Source organism: Nymphaea colorata, chromosome 1, assembly GCF_008831285.2.
Source record: "Nymphaea colorata isolate Beijing-Zhang1983 chromosome 1, ASM883128v2, whole genome shotgun sequence".
In the NCBI taxonomy this organism is placed as follows: domain Eukaryota; kingdom Viridiplantae; phylum Streptophyta; class Magnoliopsida; order Nymphaeales; family Nymphaeaceae; genus Nymphaea; species Nymphaea colorata.
In genome coordinates this window covers 15,901,742-15,921,875 of record NC_045138.2, presented here as the reverse complement: position 1 = coordinate 15,921,875, position 20,134 = coordinate 15,901,742, and the positions used below count along the sequence as shown (strand labels likewise).

At 41.5% G+C, this 20,134-nt stretch overlaps 3 protein-coding genes across 3 annotated transcripts; all 3 read right to left on the bottom strand.

The window, feature by feature from the left end:
- Positions 1-2,131: 2,131 nt before the first annotated feature.
- On the bottom strand, positions 2,132-4,532 carry LOC116245780 (subtilisin-like protease SBT3). The gene has a single exon (XM_031617335.2). It carries the CDS (start codon positions 4,491-4,493, stop codon positions 2,208-2,210), a length of 2,286 nt encoding a protein of 761 aa, XP_031473195.1. The 5' UTR covers positions 4,494-4,532; the 3' UTR covers positions 2,132-2,207.
- A 4,163-nt stretch (positions 4,533-8,695) lies between these two features.
- LOC116261759 (subtilisin-like protease SBT3) lies at positions 8,696-12,974 on the bottom strand. Its single transcript, XM_031640608.2, has one exon. It carries the CDS (start codon positions 12,349-12,351, stop codon positions 10,051-10,053), a length of 2,301 nt encoding a protein of 766 aa, XP_031496468.1. The 5' UTR covers positions 12,352-12,974; the 3' UTR covers positions 8,696-10,050.
- Positions 12,975-16,518: 3,544 nt separating this feature from the next.
- Positions 16,519-19,273, bottom strand: LOC116264145 (subtilisin-like protease SBT3). Its single transcript, XM_031644187.2, has one exon. The coding sequence runs from the start codon at positions 19,083-19,085 to the stop codon at positions 16,785-16,787; it is 2,301 nt and encodes a 766-aa protein (XP_031500047.1). The 5' UTR covers positions 19,086-19,273; the 3' UTR covers positions 16,519-16,784.
- Positions 19,274-20,134: the final 861 nt, after the last annotated feature.

Here is a 20,134-nt window from a genome sequence, read left to right as displayed (position 1 = left end):
TACAACATTTCATGAATCTTCCCTACTATTTGGGGCAAATACATAGGACAATAACATACTATTACTATTGCCCAGTGTACTGCACTTGAAGAATATCACATGACCAACAAACATCCTCTTACATGCAAATGTTCCTTAACTTCACTTTGATGGAAGGTCAATCAATATTATGGGGAAGAAAATAAGATCCAGTTTAGTGGTGGAATTGGTAGTGCACCACTGTCTAACGGCTAGGATGTTATATCTATTTAAGAATATGATTTGTTAAACGTCCGTTAAATGCATTATGAGGCAGTGCCCATGCCTTCCTTGACACCAACCACTGTTGGTTTGTCTCTTTGCTTCACATAGAGACAGAAACCCGCTAAGTCATGGCCAAGCACAGAATGGGCCATGCTTTTGCTGATCATTAAAGTGTGCTGTGCTGCGTTGAATTCTTCTGCACTCACGGGCAGATATCTTGTGGTTCTCTCCAATAGAATCTCAGTCTCAATAATGTGTGAACAGACCAAATGCAGAGTTACCTTTGTCTTCAGGGAAACCGCGCCTTAGCTCTCATCTGTAAGAATTTTCTTCGAGTCTTTTTCTCTTCTTTGAAGTAGTCGGTCACTAAATCTCTTATTTTTCAGACAATTGCGGCAAATTCCCACAGTCAGCTCAGTGATGACACGATTTGATCATAATGGAATTAAAATGAGATCGCCAGAAGTGGCTTAATGCGTGACTGTTGTTGCTGTTTTCCAACTTGGGCTTGAAATTTTTTGCCTCAACTGTCGTCTAAAATATGTAAGATAAAACAAAGTGTTCGATTAATGCAATGTACAAGTATAGGTGCGCTTCTTACTATGACGTGATAATCAGCCACATCTGTATATATACGGCGTGACTGTTTCAAATTCGACTGCTGGATGAGGGAACTTGGTCTGGTAATGCGTTACATCACCTATGGAGGCTGATCTGTCTTCCTCATTACAGCGGTCCACCTGTAGCAACCAATGACGCATACCGACACCATGGAAGACCATTTCTTGGGGACCCCTAGTTAATACGCCTTCTGCATAATTACTTGGTGATGACAACTGCTTGTGATAGATTGATTCTCTTATATATATATGAAGGACAATTGATCATGTCTCTCAAATTATCTTAACTTTTTGTGGCACTGAACACTATGAATATCTTTTTTTTTGTCATACAGTGATTAGCATAAATGAATGACAGGTGTGAGATTTTGTGGAACTAAAAAAAAATCATTCGGATTGAACGTATAATTTAGGGTTTATAGGGTAACTTTAAAAAATTAACATTCTTATGATTTTTGGCTCACAACAGTCATTAACATTCCTTTGATGTTTTCGTTAAGCTTAATCTTGTCAGAAACTGAATCTGATCTTAATAGCTTGAGATCACAAAGTTAGAACCGTTTGAACTCCGGTTCTTTTCAGAAGGATGCCGTCGTCCAAATTTTGTAAGCAAAGCTTCATGTTCAATGTCCTATAATATGGTTTGGATTTGGTTTAAAAATCTAAATATGGTAGACTTTTCTTCATCCGGATTCCAAATCCGAATATATAAGATAAACGAAAGAAAGTAATTTATTCATACCAAACTGGAAGTTGTTGGACACCTACCAATTTTTTAAATGATGGATTCTTTTAAGAAAGAATACCCCTATTCGATCCTCAGCCTCAGGTGATTAGTTGGATTTGGGAGGGAGAGAGAGAGAGAGAGAGAGAGTCAAAGTCTTCTTATTTTTATCCACATCAATCTCAAGCAGTATATGACCAAGTTTTAAAAAGTTACTGGTGTAATTTTCTAGAATAATGAAATCTGTTATAGACATCTGAACTATTATAACTCTTATTATTACTTTTTCAAAAATATTGCATTTATTTATATGGGTCATTTCTCCAGAAAAAGACTTAAAAAATAAAAATTGAAAGACACAACTAGGAGACGTGTTTTGAGAGACATAATTTTAAGTGAATGTATGCAGAACAGAAAGAAAAAATAAAAGTAGGGCCTCATCTAATATTGCTTTATTTCGTAGCAAAGATGAATGGCTTAGGGTTCTCTGTTACACATGAAAGCGAGAGTGATTACTAAGTTACGTGCTCCACCGAACTGTACATTTTCTTCAATATTTTTGCTTAATCAAGTCTGTAATTATTCAATCATATTCCCAGAATTTCATGTACTAAACAATCTTACGGTAACGGTTTAGCATCTATTTTGGTAGCCACTATAGGACTCCTAACCACGTGGTTTCCTTGGCTTTCTACCCAACTCAGCGAACCACCGACAACATCATCCTCCATTGGGCTTGTCTTTGCCATTGTCAGCACGAAAGATCTTTTGTCATTCTTTTTCTGGAACACCAGAGTTTCTGGGCTTGCAGTCACCACAAAGCCCTTCATTGGTTTTATCTCTGCTCTGTAAGTAGCACCGCCATCACCAACATTGGTCACTACCCTTTTAAATGTTTTCACCGTAGGAGGATGTTTGCCAGTGAAGAAAGCAATAAAAGATGGGTAATTCAGGTCAATGTCGATATCTGCACAATCGTCGATGTGGGACGGCGAGCGAGTTATGGTCTGAATCTGCCGTTTTGTGTAATTCAGGCTGCATATCAGTTTCACATAATCGTCGCGTCCGGCATCGTAAACCAGACCGGGATCCATGGCTCTGTTGGGGTCAATTTGGCCAGCTCCCATGGCTAGTCCCCCAGCCGGCTGTCCTTCATCTTGAATTGGATTGTTGGTATTGTCTAGAATGCTGGCAGTTGTCATCATGGCCGACCTGATTGCGGCAGGGCTCCAGTCAGGGTGCACTGACTTGAGAAGGGCTGCAACACCTGAGGCATGTGGGCAGGCCATTGATGTACCAGAAATGATGTTAAAATCTGTAAACAGGCTCTTCTGGCCGACTGTCACCGTAGATGAATTCATCGTCCATGATGCCAATACAAGCGATCCTGGAGCCACTAAGTCTGGTTTCAGAATCATGGGAGTGCTAGGCGATGGACCCCTCGAAGTATAGACGGCTATAGAAGGTGCCGGCTTGGTGCCGGTGACTGTGCCACCGAATCTGATGGTTACCACTGGATTTCTACTTTTTGCTATGTATCTGAAAATGGCTTTTGAATCCTCAAGTCTCAGAATTGCGCCCGGAAAGTCGAGGATCACATCAGATAGATCAGAAGAACTATTGAATATGAAGAGGCTGCCGGCTACGCTGGAAGACGCCAATGTCGAGATCTGCGTGGTAGTATCCTTACTGAATTCACATAGGACGACCTTGTGGCCGACGTTATTGAGTATTTCACTAGAATTGCAGGCCTTGGTAGCCTCACTGTAAAGCAGAGGCACCCTTGTTAGTGAAGAATCCAGCCGAGGATACATAGACGCGCCGAAAAGTGTGACGCCGTTGCCGAGGGTGATGGTGGCTCCAAATTTCCGATCAATTGAGCTAGCTCCGACTGTCAGTACCCAGGGAGTGCCGTTGTGTAGGGTGCTGAGTGTTGGCCCATTATTGCCAGCAGAAGAAGACACAAAGATACCCTTCTCCATTGCTGAGAAGGCAGCTATGGCTACTGGGTCCTGGTGCAGGGGAACTTGGTCATAGCCCATAGAGATGGAGACAACATCCACTCCATCAGAAATTGCTTGATCAATTGCGGCAATGACATCAGAAGCATAGCTGCCTTCTTCCCAGAGGGCCTTGTAGATGGCCAGCCGAGCTCGAGGGGCCATTCCTCTTGCAGTGCCTGCAGCATAGCCGAAATAAGAGGCACCTTCCACATAGCTGCCTGCAGCAGTGGATGAGGTGTGTGTGCCATGACCCTCTACATCTCTAGGTGAATTCATAGAGATGGTGAGGTTGGGGTTCTTGGCTTTGAGGCCCTTGTTGAAGTAGCGAGCACCAATCAGCTTCCTGTTACACATGGAAGAGCTGAAGCCAATGCCTGATTGACACTGGCCTTTCCATCTCTTTGGCACCTCAGGCATGCCTTCATCCGCATAGCTCTTGCTCTCCGGCCAAACTCCGGTGTCAACCATTCCAATTATGACGTCCTCACCGAATTTTGAAGCCGGCCATATGCCAGAGACAGGGCTGAGATTCAGGAACTCGAATGTGTGCGTTGTGTCCCTTGTCACCTCCATGTCCCGATATGCTGAGACGAATCCGGGCAGGTTCTTGAGCAATTCAAGTTGGGATGGTGAGAGAATTGCACTGAATCCATTGATGGCATTGGTGTAGACATAAACTGGTTTTGTGGTGACCATGGTGGCATCACTGGAATCTGCTGCTTTAAAGCTGTCTGATGCCAAGAAAGTACTGTACCAATCCTCATGGCCGCTGAACACAGTGGGCATCTTTGACACATCCATATGTATGATGTATGAATCTTGCTCCTGCAGCGAAGATGCCCAAGATATTTGGCATATTGTGAAAAGAATACATGCTTTGAGCAATACTGCAGCAGTAGCCATTGGCAATGGATGCACAAGGTCCAAGTTTCTGCACTTATATAATGTTCAGCTAGAGATAGAGGGAGAGGGAGATGTGTTATTATTCAATGTCTATTAACTTGACCAAGAAAAAGAGAGGTACCGAAAAAGTTGTCGATTCATGTGGGCCATGTATGAGATGTATAGTAAAAATCTGACCCAATACTGGAGCAGGCCGGACCACAAGGAAGAAGCTATCTGTCCTCTGTCCACCCCCCAACACCCAACCCTTTCCGGCCCCTTCTGATAGTGAACTTTCTTGACTTTTCAATGGAAAGGCCACACCTCACCCTGATGCTTCGGACCCTAGTTGGAAAATTACATCTCAATTTTAAAGTACAGATTCTTCACAAACTTTGATGTTTAGAAAAGATTAATCGTGTCTTCTTCAAGTATATCAAGAAAAAGAGCTTGGAAACTTCAGGGAATGTTTTGTGGGTTATTCGATATGAAAACTGAGAGTAGAGTTCATGAATCATTTGATGGTCTATGTTACTTCTAATGTATTTGTTTATGAAAATCAAACTGACAAAAAAGTACTTTTAAACTGGCAGCTTGTATGGTAGCTTAATTTATTCGGCCAAACGCTATCTTTCAAAGTTTTCTGCAAAAGAAATGCTAAGAAAAGTTATCTTTGAAAAATAGTTCTGGAAGGACATGTAGGATTCGAAGTGTACAGGATCAAAAGTTACAGTCACAACCACAAATCTTGGAAGCCCTTTTCCTTTCCTCGATTTAATTAAGCTTGCTGCCAACTTTCTTAATTTGTCTTTTTGAAAGAAGGATCTTCTGAACCATCGGTGCATTATTTAGTGACATATCTGTGCTAACACATGGGCGATGTGTTTCAACTTTTTCTCTTTCGTCTTTCCTGGCTGCTTGCCGTTGCTTTGTTCCATTCGGAAACAGGCAGCATAAGAAACAAAGCTTCAGTTCACCAACCGAACACAAAATTCATAAATATCCTGTCAATGATTCCCAGAGTATTGATGCATTTCTCAGTTGTTAGAAATAATTGTTGCCGATAATTTTCGTATTCGTTTGCTCATGAGCATATTAGGTGACCCTTGATTCTGCAGAAAAGGTGAAAATTTCGCCTCAGTCACTCAACTGCATGTGAACATACAGATATCAGTATAAAGAAAATGATAATAAGACTATTTTTGTGGTCCATATTGCTGAGTATGACAGAAAATGGCTAACTAATATGGATTTCTCTAATGGTGTTTGATGGATTTGAATAAGTGGGTTGGCTTTGGAATCTGATATGAATCTTCCTACTAACCCAACCAGCCCCCCAATAATGATACTGATAATAATAAGAACAGCCGAGATTAGCGTCGATTTGGGCTTGAAAAGTGCACTGGGGCACAGGTATCAATATTTCAGATTGTCGAGTCTATGTTTAATTAGAAAGAATTGTTATCTACAGCTGAATCACTTGAATATACTCACACAGTGGTTACCATTGATTGAGGGATAGTGATTTCTATCAATGACGCAAATTAGAGAGACAGCAAGTATGCGTTTATTGTGATTGGTATCTGATGAGGACTTGCTTGTAATCTAGTGGTGACCCATCAAAGATGATGAATTTCATGAAATGAAGCTTTTGCAGCTAAAGAGTGGCAGAAGTGGAGAGAGTAGAAAGAGAAAACATAACGAAGAAAGATTGCACTTTTGGGAGTTTTTTTTTTTTGTTTTTTTGAAATTCCAATAGACCCTTCAAGGACCAGACTAATTAATGGGATTTGCACAATTGAATTGCGTCAAACAAGTTGGATATGCCATGGCAAACAAAACAGATGATCATCCTTTAGAACAAAGCGATTCCATATAAGTGGTGCCATTAAATGTTGTTTCTCAAACAACATATCATGGTTATACAATACTAAATCTGTAAACTGTCATTAACAATATATCTAAATATGAAAGAAGATGCTTTCTGTTGCTTGTGACTTCTCTATTGAACACCAAACTGATGGTGCCAATATATATCGTGCAAAAGACAACCGAGCAAACAAAATTTTCTAAAGGAAAAGCCAGTTTCTACCTTTCTCACAGAAGACAACTGAACATGGTTGTCAATTTATAATTGTTTTACTAATCAGGAATTGGGAACGAAATGTCCAAAGAGCAGTTATATATATATATATATATATATATATATATATATATATATATATATATATATATATATAGAGAGAGAGAGAGAGAGAGAGAGAGAGAGAGAGAGAGAGAGAGAGAGAGAGAATCCATCATAAACAGTTGTCCACCAACTAATTATGCAGGTGGCGTATTAATTCGGGGTCCCAAAGGATTGGTCTTCCGTGGTGTCCTTATCAATCATTGATTGCTATTAATGGACGGCCGTGATCGACGACGCCAGATCAGCCACCCTAGGTTGATGTAACGCATCACCAGTCCAAGGTCCCTCATCCAGCAGTTGAGTTTGAAAGAGTCACTCTGTATATATACAGATGTGGCAGATTATCACATCATCGTAAGAAGCTCACCTACGTACTCTGTATATTGCATTAAGCCACATGTTTGGTGATGTCATTTCAATTCCATTATGAGCAAATCGTGTCATCACTGAGCCGACTGTGGGAATTTGCCGCAATTGTCGGAAAAGAGAATTTATCACCGACTACTTAAAGCAGCGAAAAGGACTCGCAGAAAATTCTTACAGATGAGAGCTAAGGCGCAGTTCCCCTAAAGACAAGGTAACTCCGCATTTCGTCTGTTCACACATTACTGACAGTGAGTTGCTAATGGAGAGAACCACAAGATCTGTGGCCGTGAGTGCAGACGAATTCGAAGAAGCACAGGTCACTTTTCTGATCGGCAAAAGCTTGGCCTGTTCTGTGCTTTGGCCATGGCTGAGTGGGTTCCTGTTTCTACGTGAAGCAAAGAGACGAACCAAACCAGTGATTGGTGTCAAGGAAGAGATGGGCACAACCTCACAATGCATTTCACGAACGTTTTACCATATCACAGTCTTAAATAGATGTAACATCCTAGCCGTTAGACAGTGGCGCACAACCAATTCCAGCACTACAATGGATCTAATTTTCATCCCCATAATATTGATTGAGCTTCCATCAAAGTGAAATTGAGGAACATTTGTTTATATGGGGATGTTTGATAGTCATGTGAAATTCGTCAAGTGTACTAAATAGGGTAAAAAAAATTAATTGCACCAAGGGCCTGTTTGGTAACAGTAATAGTATGTTATTATTATATGCATTTGCTTCAAATATTATGGGATCTTCCTCATTATTTGGAACAGATACACGAAACAATTACATATTATTAATGTCGTCAAGTGGCCCCTAAGGATTTTACTACTGCTTTCCAAAGTAGGTTTTACATTGGAGAATGGAGTGGACGCTCGAGGTTACAACGTGATTTTACTACCGCTTGGGTTCAATGTCGAGAAATTAGATACCAACGAAAGAAAATGATGAATGCATCCCTCAATTCTCACACCATGATTGGGGTGTTGGAAAAATTTTCCTGAAATTATATATATATATATATATATATATATATATTATATATATATATATATATATATATATATATATTATATATATATATATATATATATATATATATATATATATATATATATATATATATATATATATATATATATATATATATATTATATATATATATATATATATATATATATATATATATATATATATATTATATATATATATATATATATATATATATATATATATATATATATATATATATATATATATATATATAGTGGTAGTGTGTGTATATATATATATGTATTACCGGTAGAAACCAGACCGGTAGGTGGAAGAACAAAAACCAAAACCTTCAATATTTTGCTAAAAAATATTTTAAAGAAAACACAAACATCATAATATATTTATCAAAACTATTTTCATTGAATACATGTTTTGATTTAAGTTGTTTTTGTGACAAATATGGACTTCAAAATGTTGATGCAATAGGAGCTATTCAGATTCACTTACTGTAAAAACACTAACTGAAGTCCAAGAATGATAAACTTAATATATATTTGTATCAACCTATCCTTAAGATTAGATCAATGTTAGATTGCAAAACAAACAATTTAATCTGGCTTTTACCATATATATATATATCTTGGCTCCTACCAAGGCTGGTACACCTTTTAACTTTTTCCCCCTTTTCCTGGAACTGTCTCCTTCTCGCGCTCGTCTCCCTTCCTCGACGGCTCCCCCTCCTGTCACCGGCGCTCTACCAGGCTCACGCCGCCCAGCAACAGCAAGCCCACCGGCTACAGGAGGCGTCGGAGGATTTAGAGAGCCTCCCCCGCCTCTCTGTGCCACACCGGATGCATGGGGTGAGCAAGAGGAAAAGAAAAAAAGAGGCCAGTGGACAAGCCAGCATTCACTTTCAGGAACAAGGCTTTGATCAAGAACACACTGCCTCCTTCGATTACTTTGAAGTCTTAATCAAGTGAACTAATAGGCAATCTACAAAGGTATTTTCTCAAGAAACTCATACAATTAAGTTATTCATCTCCGCAAACGTTGAACTTCTGCTTGCACTCTGTCATTTTGGCCAGGAATGTGATTGTACAGAATAAAATCATAGTTGTTGGTCATGATTTGTACAAGATAGGCGGTCAATTGGGATAGGTAAATACATAAGAAATTGGGCCAAAATCGGATTCAATAAAACCAACAATGGCAAAAACCAAGTCTATATCTAACCCACTTGCAGATTCGAGGAAGATCAGGTCGCCACTAGAATGGGTCCAGAGCACTCATGAAGAGGCACATGGACAACTTTAAGGAATGACTCAAATTTCTACGCATTTTCTTAGATGAATATAGAAAGATAGGGAGAGGGGGAAAGAGACAAAGTCTTCTTATTTTTATCCGCATTAATCTCAACAAGTATAGGACCAAGTGTTAAAAAAGTTTGATGGTCTAACTTTCTAGAATCGTGAAATTTGATAGACATCAGATTTTTTTATAACTTTTTCATTAGTACTTTCTCAAACTTTTTGCATTTATTTATATGGGCCAGTTCGTGAGAAATTACTTAAAAGGAAAACACATGGCTAGGAGACATATTTGGAGAGACAGAGTCTAAGTGGTGCTGAATGCATGCTGAACAGGGGAAAAAAAAAGAGAAAAAAAAAAGGAGGTAGCGCTTCGTCTAAAATTGCTAGACTTCAGAGCAAAGATAATGGCATAGGTTCTCCAGTGGATACCATCAGAGGTCCTTGTTTTGTTTCTCTCCTCCATTACCTCATACCGGTAGATAAGATCATCTGCCACCACCGGCACGATCAAAAACTAAAATGTTACAAGGGGACTAAATCAACGGTATTATTCAACTTAAGAGATTCTCTTTTATGAAAGAAAGCGCAAGTGATTATTGCATCTCTGTAATCCACTGAACTGCACATTTTTTTCATCTTGCTTTCGATATTTTTTGCTTAATCAAATTTGTAGTTCTTCAATCATATCCCGAGAATTTCATGTACAAAATAATCTTACTGTAATGGGTTATAATCTATCTTAGTAGCCACTATAGGACTTCTAACAACGTGGTTTCCCTGGCTTTCTACCCAACTCAATGAGCCACTGACAACATCATCCTCCATAGGGCCTGTATTTTCTATTGTCAGCACGAAAGATCCTTTCTCATTCTTCTTCTGGAACACTAGAGTATCTGGGCTTACAGCCACCAGAAAACCCTTCATCTGTTTTATCTCTGCTCTGTAAGTAGCACCCACATCACCAACATTGGTCACTACCCTTTTGAACGTTTTCGCCTTAGGAGGCTGTTTGCCAGCGAAGAAAGCAATAAAAGATGGATAATTCAGGTCCATGTCGATATCAACACAGTCATCGACGTCGGACGGCGACCGAGTTATAGTCTGAATCTGCCGTTTTGTGTAATTCAAGCTGCAGATCAGTTTCACATAATCGTCGCGGCCGGCATCATAAACCAAACCAGGATCCATGGCCTTGTTGGGGTCAATTTGACCAGCTCCCATGGCTAATGGCGCAGCCGCCTGCCCTCCATCTCGAATTGGATCGTGGGTATTGTCTAAAATGCTGGCAGTCGTGACCATGGCGGACCGGATTGCGGCAGGGCTCCAGTCAGGGTGCACTGACTTGAGAAGGGCTGCAACACCTGAGGCATGTGGGCAGGCCATTGATGTACCAGAAATGATGTTAAAATCTGTAAACAGGCTCTTCTGGCCGACAGTAACCACAGATGAATTCATCGTCCATGATGCCAATACAAGCGATCCTGGAGCCACCACGTCTGGTTTCAGCACCATGGGGGTGCTTGGCGATGGTCCCCTTGAAGTGTAGTACGCTATGGAAGGTGCCGGCCTCGTGCCGGTGACTGTGCCACCAAATCTGATGGTTACCACTGGATCGCTACTTTTTGCTATGTAGCTGAAAATGGCTTTTGAATCCTCAAGTTTCAAAATCGCGCCCGGAAAATCGCGGATCACATCAGATAGGTCGGAAGAACTATTGACTATGAAGAGGCTGCCGGCTACATTAGAAGATGCTAGTGTCGAGATCTGCACCGTAGTATACTTAGTGAATTCACACAGGACGACCTTGTGGCCGACATTCTTGAGCAATTCACTAGAATTGCACGCCTTGGTAGCCTCACTGTAAAGCAGAGGCACCCTTGTTAGTGAAGAATCCAGCCCTGGATACATAGATGCGCCGAAAAGTGTGACGCCGTTGCCGAGGGTGATGACGGCACCAAATTTCCGATCAATGGTGCTAGCTCCGACGGTCAGTACCCAGGGAGTGCCATTGTGCAGGGTGCTGAGTGTTGGCCCTTCATTGCCAGCAGAAGAAGATACAAAGATACCCTTCTCCATTGCTGAGAAGGCAGCTATGGCTACTGGGTCCTGGTGCAGGGGAATTTGATCGTAGCCCATAGAGATGGAGAGAACATCCACGCCATCAGAAATTGCTTGATCAATTGCAGCAATGATATCAGAAGCATATCTGCCTTCTTCCCAGAGGGCCTTGTAGATGGCCAGCCGGGCTCGAGGGGCCATTCCTCTTGCTGTGCCTGCAGCATAGCCGAAATAAGAGGCACCTTCCACATGGCTGCCTGCAGCAGTGGATGAGGTGTGTGTGCCATGGCCCTCTACATCTCTTGGTGAATTCATAGAGATGGTGAGGTTAGGGTCCTTGGCTTTGAGGCCCTTGTTGAAGTAGCGAGCACCAATCAGCTTCTTATTACACATGGAAGAACTGAAGCCAATGCCTGAGTCGCACTGGCCTTTCCATCTCTTTGGCACCTCAGGCATGCCTTCATCTGCATAGCTTTTGCTCTCCGGCCAAACTCCGGTGTCAATCATTCCAATTATCACGTCCTCACCGAATTTGGAAGCCTGCCATATGCCAGAGACAGGGCTGAGATTCAGGAACTCAAACGTGTGCGTCGTGTCCCTTGTCACCTCCATGTCCGGATATGCGGAGACGAATGCCGGCTGCTTCTTGAGCAATTCAAGTTGGGATGATGAGAGAATTGCACTGAATCCATTGATGGCATTGGTGTAGACATAAACTGGTTTCAAGGTGGCCATGCTGGCATCAGTGGCTGCTGCTGCTTTAAAGCTGTCTGTTGCCAAGAGAGAATGGTACCAATCCTCATGGCCACTGAACACAGTGGGCATCTTTGATACATCCATATGTACGATGTATGCATCTTGCTCTTGCAGCAGAGATGCCCAAGTTAGTTGGCATATTGCGAAAAGAATACATGCTTTGAGCAATGGAGCAGTAGTTGCCATTGCCAATGTATTCATAGGATTCAAGTTTCTGCACTTATATCAAGTGCAGCTAGAGATGAAGAGGGAGGGAGATATGATATTCAATGTCGATTCCTCTGGGGCCATGTAGGATATATACGGCAGAAAAATGACCCAGTACTAGAGCAGGATAGACCTCAAGGAAGAAGCTACCTGTCCTCTGGCCCCCCTTCCCCACTTCCCCATGTGATGCTGATCTTTCTTGTGTTTTCAATGGAAATGCCACGCCCCACCCGGATGCTCAGGACCATATTTGGAAAAGGATCTTGGTGGTCGAAATTCCAGTATGAAAAAAGAGTCCCAATCGTGGCTCATGCAGTGATCGGAGAAAAAAGACCCCAATCATGGCAGATGCAGTGATCGGAGACGCCAATTTCTTCACGTCTTTGCCGTAAATTGTTAATGGTGTTTGATTTGACATGCTGCTGGAGTTGATCCCGTCTCCTTTGATTACACGCTACAAAAAGTGCATGATAATGTGGAAGAGACAGGCAGGATGGTGAAGTGAAGTACAAAGAAGCAATCATTTTAGATGATCAACAGGTGTTTTGCTGTATCAAACATGTTTTCTTGAAGAACAGTGATGAAAAAGGTCGCACTAAGCTTTGAATAAGATGGATTTTACTGAACAACTTCATCTTCTATCTGAAATGAAATAAGCAAGACAAGAAAACAATAATTTTAAGTGGTTCGGATATAAAATCCTACATCCACTATCTCTCACACTCAAAACTCAATGGTGTGAGGTTCCTTAATTCCAGCATTTTACAAGATTTTTGGAGGGATTTTTACACGTTTGTTCGAGTTTTGAACGATCCTTCCTTAAATCTATATTAACCCTAACTGTTCCTCTCATTCTGAATGAGGACTTATTGCCCCGTTGTCTGCCTGGATTTCCTTCCTGTATTGATTTATCAATTCAGGTGTAGCTAATGTCGTTTCCTTTTTGCTATTATTATGCTGAATTGATTTGCCAGCTCCATCGTGATCTTCTCCATCCTTTGTGTGACTGTCATCAGATTGTGCGTTAACACTATCTTGGCAAAAATTAGCAAATAATAAGAAACATGGTCACAAATATCTCCAATATCTCGATATCATGATACCAACCTTGGAAATCTTGAGATGTTATCACAGGAAAGCTTGGTTTAGGAGTGTTTGTTACAAGTTTTATTTCATATTTCACTCGTACATCTTGATTGAGAAACTGGAGTCAAAGAAGTCGCTTGATTGCCGGAATGCTAGCGTTCCTTATGCGAGTGTCTCCACAGTTCGTGCCGATGATATGTCAAACCGCGGACACCAAGAACACATGAATCGCCACCACTCAACATGAAACACCAGGAACAGAACACTCTTCTTCTTGGAATAAGTGTTCCTAGCAATCAAACAAACAAAAAAAAAACTTGATCTTACATATAATCACGCCTTGCAGCTTAAGAATCATTGGTATCTTAACGGTTGATCTGAGAGAATATCTGTTACCGAGGTATTAGGGCCAGGCTTCACTACTGGCCGTGAACTCAACATAGACCACTGAGACTCACATAATATTGAAAGTCGAAGGAAAAATTTTCAAGACTACAATCGATCTAAAGATTATAAAACTCCCTTCAAATAACTTTGACGTGATATGTGGCTTAATTTATTTTTTCTTTCTACTTAACTTTTTGTGTAAAATATCTACGAGATACACCGTTTTCCAGACCTTAATTAAGCCCAATGCCAGCTATGGTTATTCATAACACTTAGGGATGTTAATGGTTAGATGTATTCTGATGTTTCATTCGAATCCCAACTCAAGTAGGTGGAATTGATTAAAAAGAAAAAAAAAATCACATTCAGTCAGTAATCGAACTTTGATGTGATATAGAACTTTTTTATTGAATCCGTTAAATAATTTCATTTTCAAGGACAACATTTTAATTTGAATATTAGTAGAAAGATCTTGATGTTATTTGTAGTTCATGGTTGAACTTTGAACCGAACTTCAAGTTAAATTAACCAATATTAGAACCGTTGATATGATAAAAACTATATCCAATCTAATTCTGATCAACAGGCTCACCGTTAGATTAAAAGCTTTATAGATAGCCTTAAACCAATTATCTTTCTGTTGTACATGCAAGAATAGATCCAAATTGTGTTCAATGAGCCCCGAGGGGCTCAGGGCGAGCCCAGTCATCAGTTTGATTCTTGTGGGTATTAGTCTCATAGACCAGTGCAACACTTTATTTTACTAATATACCATGGGCCCACCCAAATCTCGAAGCAGTTCTGGACCCTAGGGATGGGAAAGGGGGGAGGCCCTGTCATTCTTTAGGCGGCTTCCGCTCAATTAGATTGTGCTTACAGAGAAGACACAATTAAAGCACTGCATCCAATTGAAGCAACAGTCGGCGATGTGTTCCTGAACATACGATTATTGCATTCTTCCCAAACCCGCCACCAACAGCAAATGAGCCAAGATCGCCACGTGAGAGAGAGAGAGGTTCCTCATGGTATAAGGTGGATGGACAACCTTTTGTTGCTTGTTCAAGCGAAAGGTTCCAAGAAAAGTTCAATTATGATTGAGAGAGTAGTAAATAGTTATTTTCCACTTGGACATCCTAGTTATTTTAAGATTCCTTATGTGACACAGTAGTTGGTGAAGAGCAACAAATTTATGCATAGCAACCTTTAAATGATGACAGAACAAACATAGTAAACCTATCATGCCCAAGTTCTATTCGACGCCTCTTCAACTTTTCCGGATATTTTGTGTTCAAGATTCCATTGGAGTCGACGTTTAAACATTTAACCGAAAGCATCCAACTTGTCTCTTCCTAAAGATCCAATCCGATGACAAAGTTTCCTTACAAAAACCAAAAGTAGAGAGCATCGAGCATCGTCTGTTTTGTTAAAATCTGCAACTTGAGCTATATAAAAAGATATTGAAAGTAATTACTTGATGTAAACTTGAACAGTGAAAATAGAAGTGGATTTTACTGATATCTTGTGGTTATTTCGAGTCTAGCATGATTTAACATGAATCATTCAGACTCATATGTAACAGTTCCAAACTTCCAAACCATAACAGGTCATTGAGATGCATCTGCTCTAGTACTCCTTGATTAGATGCGTTTCATGGAGTGAACTGAACCATTGTAATCCGGTTCGATAAACTTGATCCGATTCTATTATGATTGCTCATTCTAAACTAATTTGATTCAATCTAGTTGCTTGATTGATCCCTCCCTGCCTCCCACTCTCTGTCGCTCGGGAAACGGGGAGGCGTCTCCCTTCCTCAACGGCTGCTCCTCCTGCCACCGGCGCTCTGTCAGGCGCATGCCGCTCCGCAAGCCCACCGGCTACAGGAGGCGTCGGAGGATGCAGAGCCTCCTCCGCCTCTCTGTGCCACACCCGACGCCCAGCATTCAGTTTCAGGAACGAGGGTTTGATCAAGACCACGATGGCTCCTTCGATTACTTTGAAGTCTTAAATCAAGCGAACTAATAGGCAATCTACGAAGGTATTTCTCAAGAAACTCATACAATTAAGATGTTCATTTCCGCAAATGTGGCACTTCTGCTTGCACTCTTTTCATTTTAGCCATGGATACAGTTGTACAAAATAAAATCATACGTGTTGCCAAAACCTTTTGCTAACCCCAACCATTGGTCATGATTTGTACAAGGGAAGTTGGGTGGTCAATTTGGGATAGGTAAATACATTCGAAGTGGGCCAAAATCAGATTCAATAAAGCCAAAAATGACAAAAACCAAGTCTATGTCTAACCCACTTGCAGATTTGAGAAAGATCAGGCCGCCACTAGAATGGGTCCAGAGCACTCATGGAGAGGCACATGGACACCTTGAGTGAATGACTCAAATTTGTATGCATTTTTGCATATAGAAAGATAGAGAGAGAGGGAGAGGGAGAGAGTCAAAGCTGTCTTCTTCTTTTTATCCTCATTGATCTCAAGCAGTAAGATAGGCCCAAGTGTTAAAAAGTTAATGGTCTAACTTTTTAGAATCATGATTTATTTTTTATATAATTTTTTATTGGTACTTCTTCTAACATTTCGCATTTATTTATATGCTCAGTTCGTCACAAATTACTTTAGGAAAAAACACAGCTAGGAGACCTTTGGAGGGCACAGTCTAAGTGAATGTATGCAGAATAGAAAAGAAAAAGTAGGGCTTCATCTAAAATCCACGTTTAGGGAAGAAAGCGCAAGAGATTATTGCATCTCTGTGCTCCACTGAACTGTACAATTTTTTTCATCTTGCTTTACATATTTTTTGCTTAATCAAATTTATAGTTCTTCAATCATATCCCGAGAATTTCATGTACCAATACAATTTTTTTCACCTTGCTTTACATATTTTTGCTTAATCAAATTTGTAGTTATTCAATCATATCACAAGAATTTCATGTACCAAATAATTTTACGACAAGGGTTTAGCATCTATCTTCGTAGCCACGACAGGACTTCTAACCACGTGATTTCCTTGGCTTTCTATCCAACTCAGTGAGCCACTGACAACATCTTCCTCCGTAGGGCTTGTCCTTTCTATTGTCAGCACGAAAGATGCTTTGTCATTCTTCTTCTGAAACACTAAAGTTTCTGGGCTCACAGTCACCAGAAAACCTTTCATCTGTTTTAACTCTGCTCTGTAAGTAGCACCGCCATCACCAACATTGGTCACTACCCTTTTGAATGTTTTCACCTTAGGATGTTGTTTGCCAGTGAAGAAAGCAATAAAAGATGGATAATTCAGGTCCAGGTCGATATCAGCACAATCATCGACCTCGGACGGCGACCGAGTTATAGTCTGAATCTGCCGTTTTGTGTAATTCAAGCTGCAGATCAGTTTCACATAATCGTCGCGGCCGGCATCGTAAACCAAACCAGGATCCATGGCGTTGTTGGGGTCAATTTGGCCAGCTCCCATGGCTAATGGCGAAGCCGGCTGTCCTCCATCTTGAATTGGATCGTTGGTATTGTCTAAAATGCTGGCAGTCGTGACCATGGCCGACCGGATTGCAGCAGGACTCCAGTCAGGGTGCACTGACTTGAGAAGGGCTGCAACACCTGAGGCATGTGGGCAGGCCATTGATGTACCAGAAATGATGTTAAAATCTGTAAACAGGCTTTTCTGGCCGACTGTCACCGCGGATGAATTCATAGTCCATGATGCCAATACAAGCGATCCTGGAGCCACCAAGTCTGGTTTCAGCACCATGGGAGTGCTTGGCGATGGTCCCCTTGAAGTATAGTCCGCTATGGAAGGTGCCGGCTTCGTGCCGGTGGCAGTGCCACCGAATCTGATGCTTACCACTGGATTGTTACTTTTTCTTATGTAGCTGAAAATGGCTTTTGAATCCTCAAGACTCAAAATTGCGCCCGGGAAAACGTGGATTACATCCGATAGATCAGAAGAACTATTGACTATGAAGATGCCGCCGGCTACATTGGAATATTCCAGTGTCGAGATCTGCTCTGTCGTATACTTATTGAATTCACACAGGACGACCTTGTTGCCGACATTCTTGAGCATTTCACTAGAATTGCAGGCTTTGGTAGCCTCACTGTAAAGCAGAGGCACCCTTGTTAGTGAAGAATCCAGCCCTGGATACATAGACGCACCGAAAAGTGTGATGCCGTTGCCGAGGGTGATGACGGCACCAAATTTCCGATCAACGGTGCTAGCTCCGACGGTCAGTACCCAGGGAGTGCCATTGTGTAGGGTGCTGAGCATTGGCCCTTCATTGCCAGCAGAAGAAGACACAAAGATACCCTTCTCCATTGCTGAGAAGGCAGCTATGGCTACTGGGTCCTGGTGCAGGGGAACTTGGTCATAGCCCATAGAGATGGAGACAACATCCACACCATCAGAAATTGCTTGATCAATTGCAGCAATGACATCAGAAGCATAGCTGCCTTCTTCCCAGAGGGCCTTGTAGATGGCCAGCCGAGCTCGAGGGGCCATTCCTCTTGCTGTGCCTGCAGCATAGCCGAAATAAGAGGCACCTTCCACATGGCTGCCTGCAGCAGTGGATGAGGTGTGTGTGCCATGGCCCTCTACATCTCTTGGTGAATTCATAGAGATGGTGAGGTTAGGGTCCTTGGCTTTGAGGCCCTTGTTGAAGTAGCGAGCACCAATCAGCTTCTTATTACACATGGAAGAACTGAAGCCAATGCCTGAGTCGCACTGGCCTTTCCATCTCTTTGGCACCTCAGGCATGCCTTCATCTGCATAGCTTTTGCTCTCCGGCCAAACTCCGGTGTCAATCATTCCAATTATCACGTCCTCACCGAATTTTGAAGCCTGCCATATGCCAGAGACAGGGCTGAGATTCAGGAACTCAAACGTGTGCGTCGTGTCCCTTGTCACCTCCATGTCCGGATATGCGGAGACGAATGCCGGCTGCTTCTTGAGCAATTCAAGTTGGGATGATGAGAGAATTGCACTGAATCCATTGACGGCATTGGTGTAGACATAAACTGGTTTCAAGGTGGCCATGCTGGCATCAGTGGCTGCTGCTGCTTTAAAGCTGTCTGATGCCAAGAGAGAATGGTACCAATCCTCATGGCCACTGAACACAGTCGGCATCTTTGATACATCCATGTGTATGATGTATGAATCTTGCTCTTGCAGCAAAGATGCCCAAGTTATTTGGCATACTGTGAAAAGAATGCATGCTTTGAGCAATGCAGCAGTAGCAGCCATTGGCAATGTATTCATAAGGTCCAAGTTTCTGCTCTTATATAATGTGCAGCTAGAGATAGAGAGAGAGGGATGTGGTATTCAATGTGGATTACTTTGGGGCAATGTAGGAGATATACGGCAGAAAAAAGACCCAGTACTAGAGCAGGTTAGACCACAAGGAAGAAGTTATCTGTCCTCTGCTCCCCCTCCTCCCACCCCCCACCCCCCTCCTCCCCGCCTTTTGTGATAATGATCTTTCTTGTGTTTTCAGTGGAAAGAGCACAGTTGGAAATAGATCTTGGTAGTCGAAATTTTTGGAGGAAAAAGAGTCCCAATCATGGTGATGCAATGATCGGAGACAGCAAATTTCTTCACGTCTCTTTGCCAAAAATTATTGGTGTTTGATCATGACTTGCTGCTGGTGTTGATTCAGTCTCCATGGATTACACGCTACAAAAAGTTCATGATAATGTGGAAGAGACAGGCAGGATGGTGAAGTGAAGTAGAAAATAGCAATTACTTTAGATGATCCACAGGTTTTTTGCTGTATCAAACATGTTTTCTTGAAGAACAGTGATAAGAAAGGTCGCACCAGGTTTTGAGGACGTGTCCCATCTCAGATTCTTTGACTTTATGTCAACATTTATCATCCGCTACACCTCATATCCCAGACTTTAAGCCAATGTTTATCGTGCGTCATTGTTCTGGGTTTTTTGGGTATGCAGGACCGTGGATTCCCTGTTATTGTTAAAAGAAAAAAATGAGTTACGTTAGATGGATTCTACCAAACACCTCAAGATTCAATTCAAATTAAGTCGAAGTGAAACTAATGTAAATTATCGGTATCTTGATGGTTGACCTAAGAATCTATCTGTTACCAAGGTATTAGGCTTCACTACAGGATCAGATATATAAAGTTTTTCACACCTTAATTAAGCATCAATGCCAGCTATGGTCATTCACTGGGACTTAGTGATGTCAATAGTTAGATGGAATCCGAACTCAAGTAGGTGGAATTGATTAGAAAGGAAAAATCACATTCAGTTAGTAATCGAACGCTGATGTGATATAGAACTTTTTTTTAA